This window comes from Pantherophis guttatus, chromosome 4 (genome assembly GCF_059756535.1).
Source record: "Pantherophis guttatus breed Tessera chromosome 4, ASM5975653v1, whole genome shotgun sequence".
Classification (NCBI taxonomy): domain Eukaryota; kingdom Metazoa; phylum Chordata; class Lepidosauria; order Squamata; family Colubridae; genus Pantherophis; species Pantherophis guttatus.
Genome location: NC_142066.1, coordinates 17,125,438 through 17,148,434, shown reverse-complemented (window position 1 = coordinate 17,148,434; position 22,997 = coordinate 17,125,438). Strand labels below are relative to the sequence as shown.

Sequence of the window (22,997 nt, the reverse complement as noted above, 5' to 3'; positions counted from 1 at the left end):
CATTGAAGAAGGGTGATCTCACCTATAATTTGGCCCTATGACATTCAGGGATTTAATGGTGATAACCAGAAAATGGAATTGCATAGACTAAGCAACTTGGAGCTATGTCCATTAAGTGTATGTCCACTGCAATGCAAACCAGTTACACTTTTGAAATGGTCTTTAAGGGCAGCACCATATGAAGGTCATTCTAGTAATCAAACTGAGATCTACTTAAGTCTACAGATGTCTGTAAAATTGAAATATACTGAAAATGAAATGATGAGATAATGTTGCTATGAATGGTTTCTTTTTCAGACTTGGATGACTGTTTCTCTTGTCCAGAGGATCAATATCCAAACAAGGATAAGGATACTTGCCTTCCAAAACGTATAATTTACTTAACTTATGAAGAACCTTTGGGGATTTCTTTGGCAGTTATTGCAGTCTCCTTTTCTGTCATCTCAGCTGTGGTGCTCAGGATATTCATTAAACATCAGGACACACCTATTGTGAAAGCCAATAACAGGAACCTCACTTATAGTCTTCTTGCTGCTCTCCTGCTCTCTTTCCTTTGCACTTTGCTCTTCATTGGGCAACCTGACCAAGTCAAATGTCTCTTGCGACAAACTGCTTTTGGCATCATCTTCTCTGTAGCCCTTTCTTGTATATTGGGGAAAACAATCATAGTGGTCCTTGCTTTCATGGCCACCAAGCCCAGTTCCAAAATGAGAAAATGGGTGGGAAAAGGGCTGGCTATCTCTATTGTCCTATCTTGCTCATTGACACAATTCTGCATTTGTGTGGTGTGGCTCACAATTTCTCCTCCATTCCCAGATTCTGACAGGCACTCCATGGCTGAAGAAATTATCCAGCAATGTAATGAAGGTTCAACCACTATGTTTTATATAGTCCTTGGCTTTTTGGGGTTCTTGACTGCTGTCAGTTTCACCGTGGCTTTCCTAGCTAGGAATTTGCCTGACAGCTTTAATGAAGCCAAATTTATCACTTTCAGCATGTTGGTCTTCTGCAGTGTTTGGGTGTCATTTGTTCCCACCTATTTGAGTACCAAGGGAAAATACATGGTGGCTGTGGAGATCTTCTCCATTTTGGCTTCAGCAGCTGGATTACTGGGCTGCATATTTTCCCCCAAATGCTATATCATTGTTCTGAGACCTAATCTGAATAAGAAGGAGCAACTAATGAAAAAATGAAAATGATTTTAACACCGTACCCTTTGAAAGAAATCTAATTAGTTGCTTTCAGCATATAGGTCCCACCCACCCCCAATTTGAAGTATGGCCTTTTTCCTTCTGTCGCTACATCAATAGGACATAGAAAGCAATTCTTCTGAGAAGTTCACTTCAACAATCTAAAAAATCACTTTTTAATTGTTAGATAATTGTTGATTGTTAGATAATGATTCTCAGCCCTAATCAGAGTAGTAGGCAATAGCTTTTTTAACAGATGAACAAAGTTGGAAGGGATGTTGTAGGTCATCTAGTCCAACTCCCTGCCCACGCAGGAGACCCAACAACATTTCTGACCGATGGCAGTCTCTTCTTGAAAGCTTCCAGTGATGAAGCTCTCACAACTTCTGAAGGCAAGCTGTTCCATTGGTTAATTGCTCTCACTGTCAGAAAGTGTTTCCTTATTTCCAGGTTCAATCTCTCCTTGTTCAGTTTCTATACATTGTTTCAGGTACTTCTGGTGCCTTGGAAAATAAGTTGATCCCCTCCTGTCTGTGGCAACCACTCAAATATTGGAACACTGCTATCATGTCTCCCCTGGTCCTTCTCTTCACTAGACTAGTCATGCCCATTACCTGAAATCATTCATCGTACGTTTTAACTTCCAGTCCCCTAATCATCTTGGTTGCTCTTCTCTGCACTCTTTCTAGAGTCTCAAAAACTTTTTTATAGTGTGGTGACAAAAACTGGATGCAGTATTCTAAGTGTGGTCCTACTAAGACTTTATAGAGTGGTTTTACTACGTCGCTTGATCTTGATTATGATCCCTCTGTTAATGCAATTTAGAATTTTTGGCTCCCACCACACACTGTTGCTTCATATTTAATTGGTTGCCCACTAAGACCCCAAGATCCCTCTCACATTACTGCCAGTTACACCCAGTCTATATGTCTACTTTTGGTTTTTCTTGCCTTTTCTCTACATTGAATTTCATTTCAATCAAGAAGATATAATTTGCTTGAATGTAAAAATCAATGGATTTAAATCCTGCATTCCAAGAGCTTCACAACATCCCTATCAAAAGAAAGAAAATGCCTATTTTATATCACTTATAAAACTAAAAAGCATCCCTGGTATGTGTGTGAAGGAAAAGGTTTGTCATCTTTTTGGGTGTTTTGAGATGCTGTTAATACAAAATTAGGGATATTATGTGCCTTATTTGCCACTTAAAGCATCTTAATATTTCCCCTAATTCTTTTTTAAGGTAGAGGAAAATCCAAATTAAAATCCTTTTCCACAATTTTGAAAGTTTGAGAGTCACTTTGGTATAGCAGGTAAGGTGTTGGGTCAAAAACAGGGGGACAATGTGTTCTTGTCCTCCTTTAGTCATGAAAGCCTAAAAGAAATTTTGTTATGGAACAGAGGAGATATGTTTGAAGAAGATGGCATTGGAGAACTGCTTCTCAGCTTCCCTGAATAATTAATCGTATTCATAATGACTACTGTCCAGTGGTGAGTTGCCCCCGGTTCTCACCAGTTTTATAGTACCGGTAGTAAAACTGGCAGGAGGCTCTGCCCACTGACCCCGATGTCAACAAAACGCTTCTCCTGTGCATGCGCAGAAGAGCGAAGCACGCACGCGCGCAGCCCCACTGCAACCCAATAGTAAAGATAAGTAGAACCCACCCTCCTACTGCCCCACCTTTGTCTTCTTATTTAATTATGTCACTATTATTCCTGTGCCTTGGATGAGATCTAATCCTGCCCTACTTAGATTAATGCATAAGGGGAGCATTGATTATTTTGGGTTAAGCTTGAAGGTGAAGGCAATTATTGTAGACATCCAGTTCATTGTTTCATTCAGCTGGATGTATCTTTTTAAAAACACATTTGAGATTTGGTGTGATCTGCAATGATATATTGTTCTGGAATCTATTAGGTTCATCTCAGCTGAGTGTATTCCTGGATGGGTTCACAATATTGGGGCAAGAGGGGGAAGGAGGATCCTGTGGAATCCTACCATTATGGATATCATTATTTAGTTTATGATGAGAACATGGCATTAGAGCAGTAAACATATACAGTCAAGCCAAGTAACTAGATACAAAACATATATGGGGTATCACAGTGGCTTCATAATTGGATGTCCAATTCAGCTATCGAGGCAATCAACTCTGCCGTTGCTTTGTGCAGGTCTTCTAGGAATTAGAAAATGCACATTGTGGGTAATCTTACACAATATGTTTAATAGGTTGCATTAAAGTTTGCAATACCTTACATCTTCTAGTATCACTCCTATTCTGGTGAATAGATATCTATAGTTTTTACTGAATGAGATGAGTTCTGCATTGTAAGTTCATTGTCTGCTCCTGGCAAAATCCTGATGTAATTGAGATTCCAGGGACAGGATGGTATGGTGGTATATATGTTAATAATAGACAACCTATTAAGACAATTACAAGCATTACATATTTAAAGGACATGCCAAAGAAATAGAACTAAAGATCAGAATGTGCAAAGGGAATCTTAGCAAAGTGTAGGTAAATAGAGGAAAAAGACTTTTACAGTAGATATTCCTCAGGAAAGGGAAGGCAGGGCATAAGAAAGAGATTCAGAATACCTTTTCCTCAATTATGCCAGAAATAAGTTAATATTTAGAATAGCTTTGCCAGATTTTCAAGGTTTTTTACCATTTACTTCACTAAAAATAAATGCCATTCTAAAAACCAAGGTATTCCAATTTTTCAACCTGCTAAGTTTGAAAGCATGGCTAGAATGCAATAGTACAGCTATATATGTCATCATCTTCTCTGCTTCTCCAGAGAAGCCGAAGAACTTATCTCAACAGAATATCAGAATCCATCTCTTATCAGCCAGACAAGGTACAAAAGAAATCAGCCAATCAACGTCTTGAACACATACAGCCCCAATCTCAGGATATTTTGTCCCATTTGGAGAGCCAAACTGACACATGGTACTCTCTCCTGAAAAAGAATGGGGTCATCAATTTAAATGAGCCTTCCCCCATGTTGCCACTAGCTGCACCTTCTCAGAAAATTTACACCAACCTCAGATTCAGGGGTGAAATGCTACCAGTTCAGACCGGTTCAGGTGAACCAGTAGTGGAGATTGGGGCTGGTTCGCTGAACTGGTAGCAATGGCTGAGGGAGCCTGAGTGGCACAGCAGACTAATGCTACTGTTAAAGGTAGTATTTATTTATTTATTTATTTATTTATTTATTTATTTATTTATTATTTATTTATTATATTTCTATACCGCCTTTCTCCCGTAGGACTCAAGGCGGTGTACAGTCAAGAAAAATATAGACACACAAACATCATAAAATTGCTAATTAATATTGTTACTTAGTTTGGTCAATTAAATAAAACCCAGAATTAGATAACATTTAAAAAATCATTCGCATGTTTGTATGTTTAGCCCTGCCTGTTGGAACATCAGGGTCTTGAGGGCACGGCGGAAAGCACGGAGATCAGGGATATTCCGTATCTCCGGGGGCAGTTCATTCCAAAGGGTTGGAGCCCCCACAGAGAAGGCCCTCCCCCTCGGAGTTGCCAGTCGACATAATTTGACTGACGGTACCCTGAGTAGTCCCTCCCTGTGAGAACGAACTGGTCGGTGGGAGGCTATTGGTGGCAAAAGACGGTCTCGTAGGTATCCAGGTCCTAAGCCATGGAGCACTTTAAAGGTGATAACTAACACCTTGAATTGCACCCGGAAGACCACCGGGAGCCAGTGCAGCTCGCGTAGGAGAGGTGTTACATGGGCGTAACGAGCTGCGCCCATAATCACCCGCACGGCTACGTTCTGGACCAGTTGGAGCCTCCGGGTGCTTTTCAAGGGGAGCCCCATGTAGAGAGCATTACAGTAGTCCATACGGGAGGTAACTAGGGCATGAGTGACCGTGCGCAAGGCGTCTCAATCCAGAAAGGGACGCAACTGGCAGATCAGGCGAACCTGATAAAAGGCACCCCTGGCCACGGCCGTCAAATGATCTTCTAAAGATAACCGTGAATCCAGGAGGACACCAAAGTTGCGGGCCCTCTCTGTGGGGAGCAAGATCTCATCCCCTATTGTTAGTGATGGTACCAGCTGACTATACTGGGTCTCCAGAAGCTACAGCCACTTGGTCTTGGAGGGGTTGAGTCTGAGCTTGTTTCTCCCCATCCAGATCCGCACGGCCTCCAGGCAATGGGACATCACAGCAAGGGCATCATTGGGGTGGTCTGGGGTGGAGATGTATAGCTGTGTGTCATCGGCATACTGATAAACACTCACCCCAAAACCACGGATGATCTCACCTAGCGGTTTTACATAAATGTTGAACAGAAGGGGTGAGAGGACTGACCCTTGCGGCACCCCACAAATAAGGTGCCTCAAGGTCGACCTCTGCCCCCCTGCCAACACAAACTGCGAACGGTCAGAGAGGAAGGAGGAGAACCACCGAAGCACGGTGCCCCCTATTCCTAACCCCTCCAGCCGGTGCAGTAAGATACCATGGTCGATGGTATCAAAAGCCGCTGAGAGATCTAATTGGACCAGGATAGAGGAGCAACCTCTGTCCCGAGCCCTCCAGAGATCATCCACCAATGCGACCAATGCCGTTTCTGTGCTGTATCGTGACCTGAAGCCCGACTGGAACGGATCCAGATAGACAACTTCATCCAGGTATCGGGGTAGTTGTCGCGCCACCACACTCTCAACAACCTTCGCAACAAAATGAAAATTGGAGACTGGACGATAATTTGATAATATAGCCGGGTCCAGGGAAGGCTTCTTGAGGAGGGGCTTCACAACCGCATCTTTCAAGGCGGCGGGAAAGACACCCTCACTCAGAGAAGCATTTATAATCCCCTGGAGCCAGCCTCGTGTAACCTCCCGGGAGGCCAGTACCAACCAGGAGGGACATGGGTCCAATAAACATGTGGCAGCGTTAAGCTTGCCCAGAATCCTGTCCATGTCCTCAGGAGCCACAGAGTCAAACTCTTCCCAGATAACGCTCTCAAGACCTGCCCCCGTCTCCTCCCCTGGATCTACCCAATCGGAGTCCAGACCTTCCCGAATCTGAGCGACTTTATCATGCAGGAATTGTACAAAATCCTCAGCTCGACCCTTTAAGGGATCTTCCCGTACCCCCACCTGAAGTAGGGAGCGGGTCACCCTAAACAGCGCAGCTGGGCGGTTCTCTGCAGATGCAATAAGAGCGGAGAAGTAGCTAGACTTCGCCGCTCTTATTGCCACTAGGTAGGTCTTAATATAAGATCTCATCTGTGTTCGGTCAGATTCAGATCGGCTTGTCCTCCAATCACTCTCCAGGCGTCTTTTCCGATGCTTCATTCATATTTAGCTTCCAGCTACCTGCAATTACTGCGAGTTCAATTCTCACCAGGCGCAAGTTTGACTCAGCCTTCCATCCTTTCTAAGGTAGGTAAAATGAGGACCCAGTTTGTGGGGGCAATAAGCTGACTTTGTATAAAATATACAAAAATATGAAGGCTATTGCTTAATGCCTTGTAAGCTGCCCTGAGTCTCCAGAGAAGGGCGGCATATAAATAATAATAATTTAAAAATGTCTGGCTGGCCATGCCCCTGAACCAGTTCATGGCCCGCAGTCCTGCCATGCTTCCCTGCCTCCCACGTGGCCTTCCTTGCATCCCTGTGCTAGTTTGCGAAGGCAGGCAAACGGAAAGCTACGTGGAAGGCAGGCAAGCATGGCAAGGCTGCGAGGAAGGAGCTAGCAGCTTACTCCCTTCCCTGAAGCCCTGCCATGCTTGCCTGCCTTCCAGGCTGCCTTCCCAATGGTCCCGCACACTGCTTGCCTTCCGAGGTCAGTGTCTGGCTAACCCCAATCCCACACCCTTGGATAAAAAACACAGCGGCTGCTACCTTTGCCCCATGGGGGAGGGGAGAATGCAGGCATCATTCCAAGCAGCCCTCCTCATCCTCCTCTTCTCCTCCACCAGCTTCAAGGCTGGGCAGGGCTCAAGTGGCAAGAGGGAAGGCAAGATGACCACAACTTTCTCCTCCTCCTCCTTGCAGGGTTCATTGAGTTTGTTTTGCAAGCTTGCCCGAGATTTGCAACTTTGCACAGCCTTTGTGGCTTTTGTGCAGCAAGCCCCCGTTTTCCTTCTTCTCCTCCGCAGTTCTAATGTGGGTTTTTAATTCACAAGGAAGGAAGAGAAACCCTACACATCCAGCCTGAGGACTGATTAGTTTTTCTTGTCACTCGCGGTAGGAATCCAGCCTTTGCATGGGAGAGAGTTGCTTCCCGCTGACCGGGCAGCCCTTGGGGGAGACACAACCATTGCGCTGGGGCTGAGAGGGGTAGTGGATGAGGCACTGAGAGAGGCGACTCACTTTCTTCCTTTTCTGGAAGCTACTGCTGGAGCCGAAACTGCTGCTCTGCTGGGGTGTGCATGGGGAGCTCCGGGAGAGCGGGCAGATGTAAGGCTGATGCTGGCGGTAGGGAAGGGAGACCCACTGTGCTCAGCCGAAGAGCCACCACTGTGCTCAGCCGAAGAGAACATGGCGAGGCTCGCTCACCTTTTGGGCTTGGCACACTCGGCTTCTGTGGGGCCTTTGGGTGACTGCCACCTGCCCTCCCAGAGTACTTTCTTCCTTCTCCCACAGCAGCTGCTCAGACCAGGTGTGCATATGTTTGTGTGTGTGTGTGTGTGAGAGAGAGAGAGAGAGAGACAGAGAGAGAGACAGAGACAGAGACAGAGACAGAGAGAGACAGAGAGAGACAGAGACAGAGAGAGAGAAGAAAGGAAAATAAGAAAGCAAGAGTGACATGAGTGATGTCATGTTGGCCACGCCCTCCAAGCCATGCCCACAGAACCAGTGGCTAAAATTTTTAGATTTCACCACTGCTCAGATTCATTCTTCAGTATGGGTGAATCAATGTGCTTCTGGAACCTCAGCTTTTGAACCTCAATCCTTGGTTTATTGTAGGGTTCACTAACTCAGTTTTCCACTACTCTCTGTCTGGGAAGATTTTTCTTTCGCATAACTGCTGCTGGAGTGTGGGTACATTGGGTCTCTGTCTGCCATTTCTTTTAAAAGTTCAAAAGACACTTTTTAATATTTATTTGTTGAAGTTCAATCTTTATCTACTTCCACCATGATCTGCACTTGACATTTATCATTACAGCTAAAATAATTTTAAATTGCAGCAACAGACATGAACAATTCTTAAACATATATCCTAAGAACCATTTCTTATATTAATCAGACAGTATTACAAGAGGAAATAGCATCCCAACCTCAAAAGTCTATGGGAACAGCCAAGAATTCATGGCTTTCCTGAATTCCAAAAGGGTAGGGGCCATAAAATCTAGGTGACGAGCTCATGAGTGACTGTGCGTAGGGAGTCCTGATCTAGAAAGGGACGCAACTGGCGTATCAGGCGAACCTGATGAAAAATCCTCCCGGTCAAGTGCTCTTCTAAAGACAGCCATGAATCCAGGAGGACACCCAAGTTGGAAGCCCTTTCCATGGAGGCCAAAGATTCGCCCCCAATAGTCAGCGATGGCACCAGCTGACTATATCGGGACATCGGAAACCACAGCCACTCGGTTTTGGATGGGTTGAGCCTGAGCCTGTTTCTCCCCATCCAGATCCGTACGGCCTCCAGGCACCGGAACATCACTTCAAGGGCATCGTTGGGGTGGTCCGGGGTGGAGATGTACAGCGGGTAGAGATAATATTGAAGTCAGATAGAGACATAAGAAACTGATGGCATAATTTTTTGTCTGGTGTCATATATTTATCCCGAGGGAGTTTTAACTCAGTTACTGATGACTGATCCACTATCTCCTCTGGAAGCTGGTTATGGTTCCACTACTCTTTCTGTGAAATAATAAAATTAGTTTAGAACTTCCCTCCTGTCACTGTGAGATTATGCCCTCATGTACTTATGTTTTAATTAATAATGAGAATACTTCCTTCTAGAACTTTATTCACACCCTTTAATTCATTTAAAGGTTTCAGTCATGTACCCCCTTTCTTTCTGCCTTCTAGGCTGAATATATTCACTTCCTCTAATATTTCCTGATACGTTTTCTCTCTGCTCTTGTACAATTTTTGTTGCCCATCTCTGGACTCACTCAATCTTATCGATACATTTTTTATGTGAGGTCTCCAGAACTCACTTGTTAGTGATCAAATTGCAAGTGTTCAGAACAAAGAATAAGCACTAATGAATATCTTTATGAATACATATGTATAAATTAAAACACCTGTCCAATTCTAAAACAGAAATGTATTGACAGATCCTAACTCTCACTGAAGGTTCTTCACTCATAATTACCAGCACACTTTGGCTCTGGCATTTGCTGAAAAGGAGATCAATGAACATTCTGAGATTTTACCCAATGTTAGCCTTGGTTTCCATATCGCTACTCACTATTCTGTGGCAATTATAATTTATCATTTAGCAATGGAATTCCTATCTACAAAAGATAAATTTATCTTTTGCAAATGCAATGACCAGACCAACACAGTAGCTGTCATTTGAAGACCCCATATTAACACCTGTCTCAACATGGCAATCACTCTATACAACTACAAAGTACCCCAGGTGAGACAAAAAATGGATCAATATGAGTGGCTCACCATCTATTTATTATATTCAAAAGGTGAGTCACTGAAATGAAAATTTGAGCAAAACCATGAATAAGAACATCTTGAAAGGGCTGTCCCTTTTTGCTTGATGAGCAGATTTGCAGATGTCATGTAAAACTAATTTTTAAGCACCACATTTTTATATCCCACTCAAACCCAGAGATTGGATTAAATAAACATGCATGCATTGGTTTATTGTTATTGTTGTTGTTTATTATTATTTACTTTATTCATTAAACATGAAACTCAGTCAACTGAACATTCAAAAATGCATCACAAATACCATTGACAGGTTCTAATCCGTATCTAATGATACGGCTTGCTGCCAGCGGCCTAGGTATCAACCAAGTACCTTCTTAAGACGTACGATGTTCCAAGTAGCACACTTTTTTGCACTTCCGCTGATGTTATTGGAGGAAGCTGCAATTTGTTGATGAAGAGACTTTCTATGTTTTCAGAGAAAGGAATCTGCTTTGACTTCATAGAATGTCTTCCCCAGATAATATATGGTAATGCAGCTGCTGAGTGGATAGAAAATGCAGGTAAAATATTCAAAGTGATCATGGAAAGTACGGTCATTACAGTTGTCTTAAGTGCTGAAATTTCAGGCTGGGTGTCTTTGAGACTAATGATCTATTTTTTCAATTATGATAATATTCCAAAGGAGAGAACAGCCAAAGTTTGGATCATGAAAGCCCAGATGGAATTCACATCCATTCAAATGCAAAGACGTTGCCCATTGATTTTCTCCATGGTGCATTTTCTTTTACAATTCACTCAAAGCAGCTGACTGGATTCCAACAATTTATGAAGAAGAGAAACCCAAACTTAGAAAAAGATGATGGGTTTATTAGGGATTTCTGGAAAGATGCATTTGAATGCTCCTTCTCCAGTGATATTACAGGTGGGAATGCTGAAAGGATCTGCACTGGAGAAGAGAAGCTGGAGACTCTTCCTAATTCTGTCTTTGAGACCAATATGAATGCACATATGAATGACCTAGAATTGTCTGTCACAGAGAATTCTACCTTGCCTACACTGTCTCTTTTTATGACCCTGTAATCCCTTAATTCAGAGTAGAGTTGGGGCAAGTGAATAGAGCTGAGTGTTTACTGGCCGGATGCCCTTCCTGACTCCACACAGAGTTCATAGCAGATATTTTCTCTTTGTGCCCTCATGGAGAAACAGTTTTCACTGTTTAGGATTGAACTCTTAACCTTCTAAATGGGATGCAAGGGTCTTCACCACTCAGTCACCACGTCACTCTCTATCTTGCCTATTATATGGCAGAACACTGAATTCCCCATTTCTGAAATGCTCAATCAAAGCAAAGTGATTTCTCAGCTCGGCCCCTTTCTTGATTTTCTGTTAGAATTCTCATCTGACAATTTTTCAGCTGAGAGTTAAAAATGCATTTGATAAAAATATATTTTGTTTACCAGTTTGAAATAGTTTGACTGAGGCAAAATGGAAGTGCTTACTTTTCTTTAAGCCTAAACCAAATTGAAAGAAACAAATTGAAATGTTCCCATCCCCTTCAAAGAGTCCTGATAACTTTCCTGTTTCTTTCCTCTGTTTTGTCATCTTCCTCTAGCTCAACCTTTTTTTTAAAAAAAAGTCTCCTTTAACAACAGTGCTGGAGAACACATTTCTTTTGGCCCCATTGGGGAAATAGAAACGGGACTTGATATTTTAAATTGGGTCACATTTCCAAATAAGTCCTTTCTGAAAAAACAAATTGGAAAGATTGATCCCCTGGCTTCCTCAGAAAAGTTCCTCACCATTTCTGACAAGGAAGCCATTTGGCCTCTCATCTTTAACCAGGTATGTCTCATTTTTCCCTTCTCCTGAAATTATTAGCCACAGATTGATGCACTAAATCAGGGTTGTCAAACTGGCAGCCACAGGCCAGGTGCGCCACATGCAGGCCATGTTGACCCCAGCTCCATGACGGGGAAAAATGTCATGATAGGTTATATGATAGCAATAGGACAACACAAGTTTGATGCCGGTGGAGTAAATAATTAAACAATCACAATCACAGCAACTTTTGGAGTAAGCAAGCATTGAGCAGTCCATATGCTATTCATTGAAGTTACAATGACACTGAAAAAAAAATATGTATGACCACTGTTCACACTTACAACCATAGGAGCATCTTCATGGTCATGTGAGTGAGTATTTTTTCTTTTGAATGTGATCTGAAGACAAACTTCTAAAATCAAAGAGATGTGTATGTGTGTGTGGAGGGGTGTCATTGGTGCTTCTTGAGTTTGTTTGTTTTCTTGCAGACATATCATTACCCAAATTAGATGACATCATCATTGTGGTACCAAGTTCAGAGAGCATTAAGCACCCCTCATTTCAGTCCAGAGCTACAAATGTTCTTCTTTACTGGATCAAAGAGGTAGTTTAGGATTTGACTATACAAAATATTTCTCTAATTTCAATGATAAGCTATCTTAGTATACAGGATGTCTTTCTAAGTGCATTTGCAAAATACTTTGGAGGTGTATGTACTTTAAGATAAACAAAATTTATTAAAATAGAATGATTTCTTTTAAAAAAAGTAATTTCATGATTTCAATACTTTAGAATTAACTTTTTAATAACCTCCTCTGAAATAGGGGATGGTTGATCAAATTCTTTGATTAGAGAAAATTTAATATTGACATATATAGCTATCTGGAAACCCCTGACAACACTTTTTGCATGAAAAAAGAAAAAAAAATGCATTTATGATATGTAGTTTCATTGATTTAAAAAATTATTTAAAAATAATCCTAGAATAAGAGATGACTTTGCAATAAATCTTGTCCTGATGAAAAAAATAAATAAATTGGGAGCTGCTTCTTTCTCTTTTTTAACCATTTTTAAAAACTTTTGTTGTTTCTTTCTTTCAGATTTTCATCATATTTTTTATTCTGTATTGCTTCATTAGTTTCTACATTCCATTTAAAGCTTTTAATAAAATGTTTTCAAAAAAAAAGAGGAAGACAAAAATAGAAAATTTTTGCAGAAGACTTTAATTGTCTATCTAGCTACATAGTTATTTTGCTAATCCAAGTAGAGTAATATCATGGCATATCATCCAGAATTTAAATCACTTTTGTCTGACAATTGAAATAGCCTGCAGAAACTCTGTTTTTGGAATATATTTCAAAAAATTTTTAAATTTTATTTAATTTTGGTTTTTTTTAATTTTTAATTTGTTTCCCACTCATCTTGCCTCCATGCACCTCTGGGTAGCTTAAACCATAAATATACATATAAATATGCACAATCACATTAAATATATTGACTCCATATCAAAATGTATTCTAATGAATGATTTTTAAAAAAATGCTATTTATCTTACTATCTTTCATCTATCTATCCATCCATCCATCCATCCATCCATCCATCCATCCGTCTACTTAAAATGCAGCACCATTCCCACTAAGATTGCACATTACCTATAAAATTCATTAAAGAGGAAGCGTGTGCACGCATTTTTTCTAAAAATAAAATATGAACTAATCAGTGAAAGAAAGGATATGATGGAAAAATTCTTTCTTATCTGTTTCTACATTTGTAACACATTCATTTATCTATAATTCTATACAGATAAATTTCATGTTTATTATTTTTTAAGGGATAGTAACTCCAATAGTGAGGAGAAGAAAACAGGAAAATGCAACATCAATGCTTGGACTAAATATGAATAGTTTGTATATGTATAATTGATGAACACAATAATCTGCCAAAAATAAATTCTTTGTGTGAATTCTGCTTTTATTTACGAACAGGCATTACCTCTTTCCATCTGTAACAAGGAATGTCCTCTTGGCCATAGCAAGATAAAAGTGGAAGGGAAATTATCATGCTGCTATGACTGTAAATTATGTCCAGAAGGGAAGATAGCTGACCAATTGGGTAAGCAAAGGAATATATTAAATGCATCAATGATATAATAAATATAAACAGGGGCTGAATTTTAATAAATATTAGATTCAGAATACAGCTGGAAGGGACCTTGGATGTCTTCCAGTCCAATTCCCTGATCAAGCAGGAGACCTTATACCACTTTGTTGATTGCCATGCTGAAGCCTATACTATATATACTATAGTCTCTACTATAGGTATCTCCACAGCATTTCACTGGTCTACTAATTTAGTCACTTTGTCAAAGAATGAAATAAGATTGGTTTGGCATGATCTGTTTTTAACAAACCCGTGCTGGCTTTTAGTCATAACTTTATTTGTTTCTAGATGTTTGCAGATATATTTTTTTTAATTATCTTTTCCAGTATCTTCCCAGGTATTGATGTTAGGCTGATTGGACTATAGTTTCCTGGGACAGTCCCCCCACCTTTTTTTAAGATGGGAACCCCATCAGCTCTTTTCCAGTTCTAAGTTAATTCCCCAGTGTTCCAGGATTTTTGAAAGACATGGCACAATGTTTCTGAGATAACATCTGCCAGATCCTTCAGAACTCTGGGGTATAAACTATCAGGTCCCAGTGATTTGTCAAGATCAGATAATTCTTCTCTAACCATTTTCTTACTTATTTTAATTTTTATTTCTAGTCTATCTTTTACAGTTAGGTTTCCGGTAGGTTGAGCTATAGTTTATTTTTGCTTAAAAACTGATGCAAAGAATGAGTTAAGCATTGCCTGTTACTTCCTTGCCAGGTCCTCTCTTTAGTGGACCTACTGTTTCCTTGACTTTTTTCTTGTTATTTAGAAACTTTTTAAAAAATTATCTTTGACTTTTCTTGCAATCTTTGTTCATTCTGAGCCTTAGCTTTCCTGACTTCATCTTTACAGATTCCGGCTATACTCTATGCTGCTATTCTACCTTAGTTATGTTCCCCTCTTTCCATTTTTTTATTATTGTTCTTGTCCTTTTTGTCTTTCAGTTTATCTGAGAGCTGTTATTTTTCTTCTTCACTGGGATTGTGCTAGACTGGGAGATATAGTGATCTGTAGAAACGTAGTGATCTCTTATATATAAAATGCATTTCAGTCCTTTATGGATCTGGGTATCTTTCTTATATCTATTACTGTGTATCTGGGTTTTCCATTCTTTCCATCACTCTCTACTTCACTACTTCTTCTTCTTCTTCTTCTTCTTCTTCTTCTTCTTCTTCTTCTTCTTCTTCTTCTTCTTCTTCTTCTTCTTCTTCTTCTTCTTCTTCTTCTTCTTCTTCTTCTTCTTCTTCTTCTTCTTTTATTCCTCTCTCAAATTTAGTTTAAAACCCTTCTAATAAGATGAGTCAGTCATTTTTTGGAATATATTCTTTTCAGTTCTTGTGAGGCTCAGTCCATCCCTTTCCGGTAGCCCTTTATATAGGTAATGGAAACCATGGTCTAGGAAACTGAAGTTCTCTTGATGATACCAGTTTTTAAGCCAGTGGTTCATTTCTAAAATCCTTTGTTCCCTCATTGTATGTTGGAAGTATAGATGAAAACTGCACTTGAGCTCCTAATTCTTCAACTTTCTTATTATTTTTATTTTATTTTTTTATTCAATTTATATCCCGCCCTTCTCCAAGTGGACTCAGGGCAGTGCACAGCCAGTCTAAAACATATATCAATACAAAATTTAAAATTATTAAAAGAATTAAATAACTGTGGCCCAAAAATTTAAAACATTGAAACTAAAACCCCTTTGACAATTTAAAAAGCTAAAAACTAAAAAGGGGAGGGGGTTTCATGCCAGCCCTGCTTGATGGAAAAGAAAAGTTTTTAGGGCACGGCAAAAAACCCGGAGATCCGATATCCTTCGTATCTCAGGGGACAAATCTTCCAGAGGGCAGGAGCTGCCACAGAGAAGGCCCTCCCCTGGGGGTCGACATTGCCTGGCTGATGGCAACCTGAGGAGTCCCTCTCTGTGGGAGCGCACTGGTCGGTGGGAGGCTATTGGTGGCAGAAGGCGGTCCCACAAATACCCAGGTCCCATGCCATGGAGCGCTTTAAAGGTGGTCGCCAACACCTTGAAGCGCACCCAGAAGACCACTGGAAGCCAATGCAGCTCACGCAGGAGAGGTGTCACATGGGAGCGGCCTCTCGCTCCCATAAACCCCCGTGCGGCCACATTCTGCACCAGTTGGAGCCTCCAGGTGCTCCTCAAGGGGAACCCCATGTAGAGAGCATTGCAGTAGTCCAGGCGGGAAGTGACGAGTGCCTGAGTGACTGTGCGTAGGGAGTCCCGATCCAGAAAGGGACACAACTGGTGATTCAGTCAGACCTGATAAAAAGCCCCCTGGCCACGGCCGCCATATGCTCTTCTAAAGACAGCCGTGCATCCAGGAGGACACCCAAGTTGCGAGCCCTATCCGTGTGGGCCAATAATTCGCCCCCAATAGCCAGCGATGGCACCAGCTGGCTATATCGAGATGCCGGAAGCCACAGCCACTCGGTCTTGGAAGGGTTGAGTCGAAGCCTGTTACTCCCCATCCAGGTCTGCATGGCCTGCAGGCACCGGGACATCACTTCAAGGGCATCGTTGGGATGGCCTGGAGTGGAGATGTACAGCTGAGTATCATCAGCGTACTGATGGAACTTCACCCCAAAGCCACAGATGATCTCACCCAGCGGCTTCACATAAATGTTGAACAGAAGGGGCGAGAGGACCGACCCCTGCGGCACCCCGCAAGCAAGGTGCCTTGGGGTCTACGTCTGCCCCCCTGCCAACACCAACTGCGACCGGTCGGAGAGATAGGAGGAGAACCACTGCAAAACGGTGCCCCCCACTCCCAACCCCTCCAACTGGCGCAGCATGATACCATGGTCGATGGTATCAAAACCTGCTGAGAGATCTAACAGGACCAGGATAGAGGAGCAACCCCAATCTCCACTCCTGTGCTTGCAACAGAATACCTTATACCACCAGGCTTGAAATTTTAGGCTTAGACAATTTAGAACTACGCTGCCTTCGGTCTGACCTAAGTGTAGTACATCAAATTATCTATTGCAATGTCCTACCTGTCAATGACTACTTCAGCTTCAGCCACAACAATACACAAGCACACAATTGATACAAACTTAGGGTAAATCGCACCAAACTTGATTGCAGGAAATATGACTTCAGCAACAGAGTGGTCAATGCCTGGAATGCACTACCTGACTCTAGTTTTTTCCCCAAACCCCCAAAACTTTAACCTTAGAGGTCTGTTAGGGGTGTGCATAAGCACACCAATGTACCTACTTTTCTAATGTCCCCTTTAATTCATATCCATTTCATGTATTAATAATCATCTTTTATACTTATAGTTGTTATCTAAGACATGCTTGACAAAATAAATAAATAAAAATGAATAAATAAAAAATAAAAACTCCAAACCCCCATATGACAACATTTAACGTAAAAGATCTGGGGCATGCCCATCAATCTGAGAACTGAGAAAGATAAATACCATTGAATGTGGTCTCACATATAAATTGGCCCACTGACATTCAGAGATATAATGCTGATTACCAGCAATTTGAATTGCACGTGGCAAGCAACTAGGGGCTACTATAGCTCATGCAGGAGTAGTAGAACAAATGAGTTATAGAGCACACATACTGTAAGCCCATGTGACATTACATTGCAGACCAGTTATTGCTTTGAAATAGTCCTTATGGGCAGCACCATATAAAAGTCAATGTAATAATTGAGAAAGCTGTAAAATCAGGGCATACTGAAAATGAAATGACACTTCAAAATAATAATGTTTCTATGAATTGTTTCTTTTTCAGACTTAGATGATTGTTTCCCATGTCCATAGGATCAATATCCAAACAAGGAACAGGATAGTTGCCTTTAAAAATGTATAATTTATTTAACTTATCAAGAATCTTTGGGGATTTCTTTGGCGGTGATTGCAGTCTCCTTTTCTGTCATCTCAGCTCTTCTGCTCTGGCTCTTCATTAAACATCAGGATACACCTATCGTTAAAGCCAATAACAGGAACCTCACCTATAGCCTTCTCACTGCTCTCCTCCTCTCTTTCCTTTGCACTTTGCTCTTCATTGGGCAACCTACCCAAGTGAAATGTCTCTTGCAACAAACTGCTTTTGGCATCCTCTTCTCTGTAGCCCTTTCTTGTGTATTGGGAAAAACAATCATAGTGGTCCTTGCTTTCATGGCCACCAAGCCTGGCTCCAAAATAAAGAAATGGGTGGGGAAAAGGCTGGCCACCAATATTGTCCTATCCTGCTTCATGACTCAATTCATCATTGTATAGTGTGGCTGGCAATTTTTCTCCCCTTCCCAGATTCTGCAATGTAATGAAAGTTCAACAGCAATGTTTTATACAGTCCTTTGCTTTTTTGGGTTCTTGACTGCTGTCAGTTTCACTGTGACCTTCCTAGCTAGAAATTTACCTGACAGCTTTAACGAAGCCAAATTTATCACCTTCAGCAGGTTGGTCTTCTGCAGTGTTTGCATGTCATTTGTTCCCACCTATTTGAATACCAAGGGAAAATACATGGTGGCTGTGGAGATCTTTTCCATTTTGGCTTCAGCAGCTGGATTACTGGGCTGTAACTTTTTCCCGAAATGCTATATCATTATTTTTTGACCTGATCTAAACATGAAGAAGCAATTAATGAAAAATGAAAACAATTTCAACATCAGACCCTTTGCATAAAGCTGAATTGGTCACTTTTAGCACATAGGTTTTTCCCCCAGTTTCTGATTTTGTATTCTTCCCTCCATCATCACATCAATATGACATGCAAACCTATTGCACTTGAAGTTCATTCTATAACCTAGATAACTGCCCTGCATCTTTTCTTTGAATAGTCTTCTTAGATTATTATTCTGAGTCTTAATCAGAATAGTAAGGGATAGCTATCAAGAAGAAGATATTCAAAGTATTTTAGTGATATCATGTGCATTAATGTTAAAATGAAATGAATTAAATCCTGCATCTCATGAGTTTCACAGCATCCCTGTTAAAAGGAAAAAAAATGCCTATTTTATATCACTCATAACATCAAACACATTCCTGGTACATGCGTAGACAAAAGTTTATCATCTTTGTAGATGTTTTGCGATGCTGTTAATAAAAAACTAAAGGATAACATGTGTGCCTTATTTGCCACTTCGTCCAATATTCTCCCTCATCATACAGGAAAAGTCAAATTAAAATCCCTTTCACAATTCTGAAAGTTTGAGAGCCAATATTGTGCAGCAGGAAAGGTGTACAGCCAGAAACAATGGAGCCATCTTTTTTCTCTCCTTTAGTCATGAAAGCCTGGAAGATATGTTGTTCTGGAAACTGGGGAGACATGTTTGAAATTGGTGATATTGGAGATCTTCTTCTCAGCTTCCTTGAGAATAATGTAGTCTTATTCATGATGACCACTGTCTCAGCATTGGTGGCTTCTTTAATTAAGAATTATTCTTAATTATTATTCTTGAGCTTTAGATGACATCTAATACTTTCCTTGTTACTAGTTTGGTTATCCTGGTTAGGCCCAATATAAGAGACTGTAGACTTTCTTGTAATAATAATATTTATTTTCTTCCTCAGGAACACATTTAGACAGCCATCAATCTGAGGGGAGCGAGAGCTTATATACAGAGGAGGCGGGGCTAATGGTAAGTAGTGACCAATGATAAGTGACACAATGACATCACACAATGACATATACACAAGCAAACATATTTACATATTTACAGATATCAGGTTAGGTATTTTCAACTGTAACAAATCCCCCTCTAAAATACCTAACTAATGGTGGGTTATTAAGATTATACATGTATGTTGAGTTTGGAAGTCAAATACACATGTTGTTTGGTTGGTAATGGCTTAGTGAGGATATCAGCAATTTGTTCACTAGTATCGCAATGAACAGCTTTAATGAATCCTATACTTGACAGTTGTCTCACATGTTTATATTTGATATCGATATGTCGAGATCGTTGACCTATTGCTTCGGAAGCTGATATATCTATTGCTGCCCTGTTGTCCTCATTGATAATAATTGGATAAACAGGTTCATCCCACACATTAGATAACAAATCATCGAACCAAGTTGGATTATTGACCGCTTTGGATAAGCAAACGTATTCGGCTTCCGCTGTAGAAGTGGCAATTAAGTTCTGTTTGCCAGTGTACCAGTGCACCGCACAACCATTTATAAGAAAAACATATCCAGAAGTGCTTTTTCTGCTTTTTGAATCAGTAGCCCAATCAGCATCGGCATAGCAGGTCAAAGTTGGTTTTTCAGAAATGAATGGTTCTAAGAATAGGCACACATCAATGCTAGATTTCAGATACTTTAAAATCCTCTTAATTCCCTCCCAATGGTATAAATTAGGATTGCTTACATGTCTTGACAACAAATTTACGGCAAGGGTGATATCAGGCCTGGTCCAATTAGATATGTATAATAAGGACCCAATAATTGATCGATATAAAGTGTTATCCTTGAATGGTTCGTACTCATTGTACACATTCCTATAAAAATCAGTTGACATAGGAGTATCACAAATTTTTGAGTTAATCATGTTACATTTTTGTATGAGTTCCATAATCTTGTCTTTCTGAGATAATTTGAACCCCTTGTCTGTTTTGTCAATTTGGACTGCTAAATACTTATTTACCTTTCCTAATATTTTTAAGTTGAAATTTTTGCCTAGTTGTTCAGCGAAATTATCACATTTAATCTTGTCATGTCCAAAATATAATATATCATCAACATAAATCAAAACATATTCAATAGAATCATTATTTCTTTTCGTAAAAAAGCAAAAATCAGATGAAGTAGCTACAAAGCCTATATCTTTAAGTATCTTTGATAAACACTCATACCACCACTTACCAGACTGTTTTAGTCCATAAAGGCTCTTATTCAATAGCCAAATTTCTCCCTTTTTTGTATCTTTTCCTGGGGGTGCTTTCACATAAATTTCTTTATCTAGATCAGCGTGCAGATAGGCTGTCTGCACGTCAAATTGATATACTTCCAGATTTAAAATGGAAGTAACACTAGTGCTGTTTTCACACTTTCTGATCTAACGGTTGGGGAGTATGTGTCTTCATAGTCATCCGGAAATCTTTGGGCAAAGCCTTGAGCCACTAATCTGGCTTTGTATAGGAATTTACCATCCTCTAGCTCTTTGATTTTATAGATCCACCTAGTGCCAATGGGGGATTTCTCAGTGGGTAGGTCTGTTGGTGTATATACATTTAGTTCTCTCAAACTGTCCATCTCTTTTTTCATTGCTTCCTCCCACTTACTTTTTTCTTCTAGGGGTAACTTAAGTATGTCATCATATGTGTTGGGAGTCAGGTGTTTGGCTTGAATAGACAGTACGTAATCATCTAATCTTTTAGGGATTACGCCTCTATTGGATCTAATGGGCCTATTCTGGGGATGTTCATCGCTATGCATATATTTAGCTTCTTTTTCGGTTAATTGATCTACCTTCAAAGTGGGGTATCCTTTTTTCCATTCATCATTAACTATTTTTGGGCATTTGACTCTGTTTGTGGATGTGGATTTGGGGTTCGTATCTGATGTATGATGTTCTGCGTGCATGTGCGTAATATTTTTTGATTCTGGGTAAATTTCATTGAGATGTAATTTTGACCAGTTCATGTGTTCATGAAACACGGCAGATCTGGATACAATGAAGTGGTTATTTTTATCAATGAAGCGATATCCCTTGGTTCCTGATTCGTACCCCATAAATATCAGTCTCTTGGATACTTTCTCTCCTTTGTGTCTTAATTGTGAGAGGACATATACATCAGCAGATACACCAAATACGTGTAAATGCCCAATTTTTGGTTTCCTTCCATACATGAGTTCGTATGGGGTCTTGTTGATTGTACTGGACCATAAGCGATTTATAGTGTAATTGGAATAAGTGAGGGCTTCAGCCCAGAATGATTGGTTTAAGCCAGCATCATCTAACACACATTTAACCATGGTTTGTAGCAAACCATTTTTTCTTTCAGAAACTCCGTTTTGAAATGGGGAAAACGGACAAGATTTAAAGTGCAATATTCCTTGTGATCTTAGCCAATTTGAAAATTCGTTGGATAGGAATTCCGACCCCCTGTCAGTCATTATTTGTTTAATTTTAGTATTGTGTTGTGTTTCTACCATTTTAAAGAACTCCTTAAATTTTTTGAAAACCTCACTTTTGTGATTAAGGGTGTATACAAAACCGAATCTACTGTAGTCATCAACTATGGTTAGAAAATATCTTTTTTTATATTTAATTGAAGGTTTTAATGGGCCTACTACATCCATATGAATTAGTTGAAAAATTGATTGTGTGGTGCGAGTGGCTTTTTTGGGTTTTGGTTTGTTTTTAATTTTGGATGAATTGCACACAGAGCATTCTAAGTAATTTTTACAGTTCTTTATTTTTAAATCTTCGGAACATTCTAACATTTTTCGTATGACGGGAAAGCTCGCGTGTCCTAGCTTTCTGTGGAGTAAGTGACTACAATTATCATGAATAGGTCTTCCATTGTTTAAATTTTCAGACATATTAGTATCAGTGGTCGATGCGTTATCATTATTACTTTCATCATGGCTATCTGAATTTGGCTTTTCGTTTCTTAATTGATAGTTTGCATAGACTAGTTCGTTATCTTGTGGCAGTAGGTATGTTAGTCCATCATTTGTAAATAGTTTACCTAAGTTTCTGTTGTTTTTAGTCATAAATACCTTTCCACCTCTGAAAGTGGTTTCCATTCCATTCTCTATACTTAATTTTAGGGTTGCCAATATGTTATTTGTAATTTCGGGCACAAATAGTACCCCCTCTATTTTTCCTATACCCTTTATATGCGTGTCTCCCATTCCCCTCACTAGGACTTTATTTTGGTTTGCTACTTTAATGTAATATTTCTTTTCAGTGAAGTTGCTTAATTGTCAGCCTCAGCTTTCCTGCTTTAGCTGCCATAAGAAACGGGGAGGGATTAGGTATGGAGCAAAGGGGGGGAAGAGAGCAGGAGAGGGTTTGTCTTTGTAGGAGGGGACTTCGTGGGAATCGAAACTGGAGTTCAGAAGGGGATGGCTGACCAACTGTCTCGACATTCCTGATGGATGACGCTGCCAGACGTGTTGCCACCTGACCTTTGGAAGACCTTTAGATTGGCTGAGAAAATATAAACACGAGGGGGGGAAGAAGCTTAGTAGATGCATTTCGCGCGTTTTGGTCACTTCCAGCTTTTCACTGGGGTGTTA

At 40.4% G+C, this 22,997-nt stretch overlaps 1 protein-coding gene across 1 annotated transcript; it reads left to right on the top strand.

Moving 5' to 3' along the window:
• Nucleotides 1–278: 278 nt before the first annotated feature.
• LOC148113797 (vomeronasal type-2 receptor 26-like) lies at nucleotides 279–1,247 on the top strand. The gene has a single exon (XM_087894445.1). It carries the CDS (start codon nucleotides 282–284, stop codon nucleotides 1,191–1,193), a length of 912 nt encoding a protein of 303 aa, XP_087750571.1. The 5' UTR covers nucleotides 279–281; the 3' UTR covers nucleotides 1,194–1,247.
• Nucleotides 1,248–22,997: the final 21,750 nt, after the last annotated feature.

Bases quoted from the DNA above. Each gene is read 5' to 3' on its own strand.
- LOC148113797 (XM_087894445.1), top strand. From the start codon at position 282: ATGGTTTCTTTTTCAGACTTGGATGACTGTTTCTCTTGTCCAGAGGAT.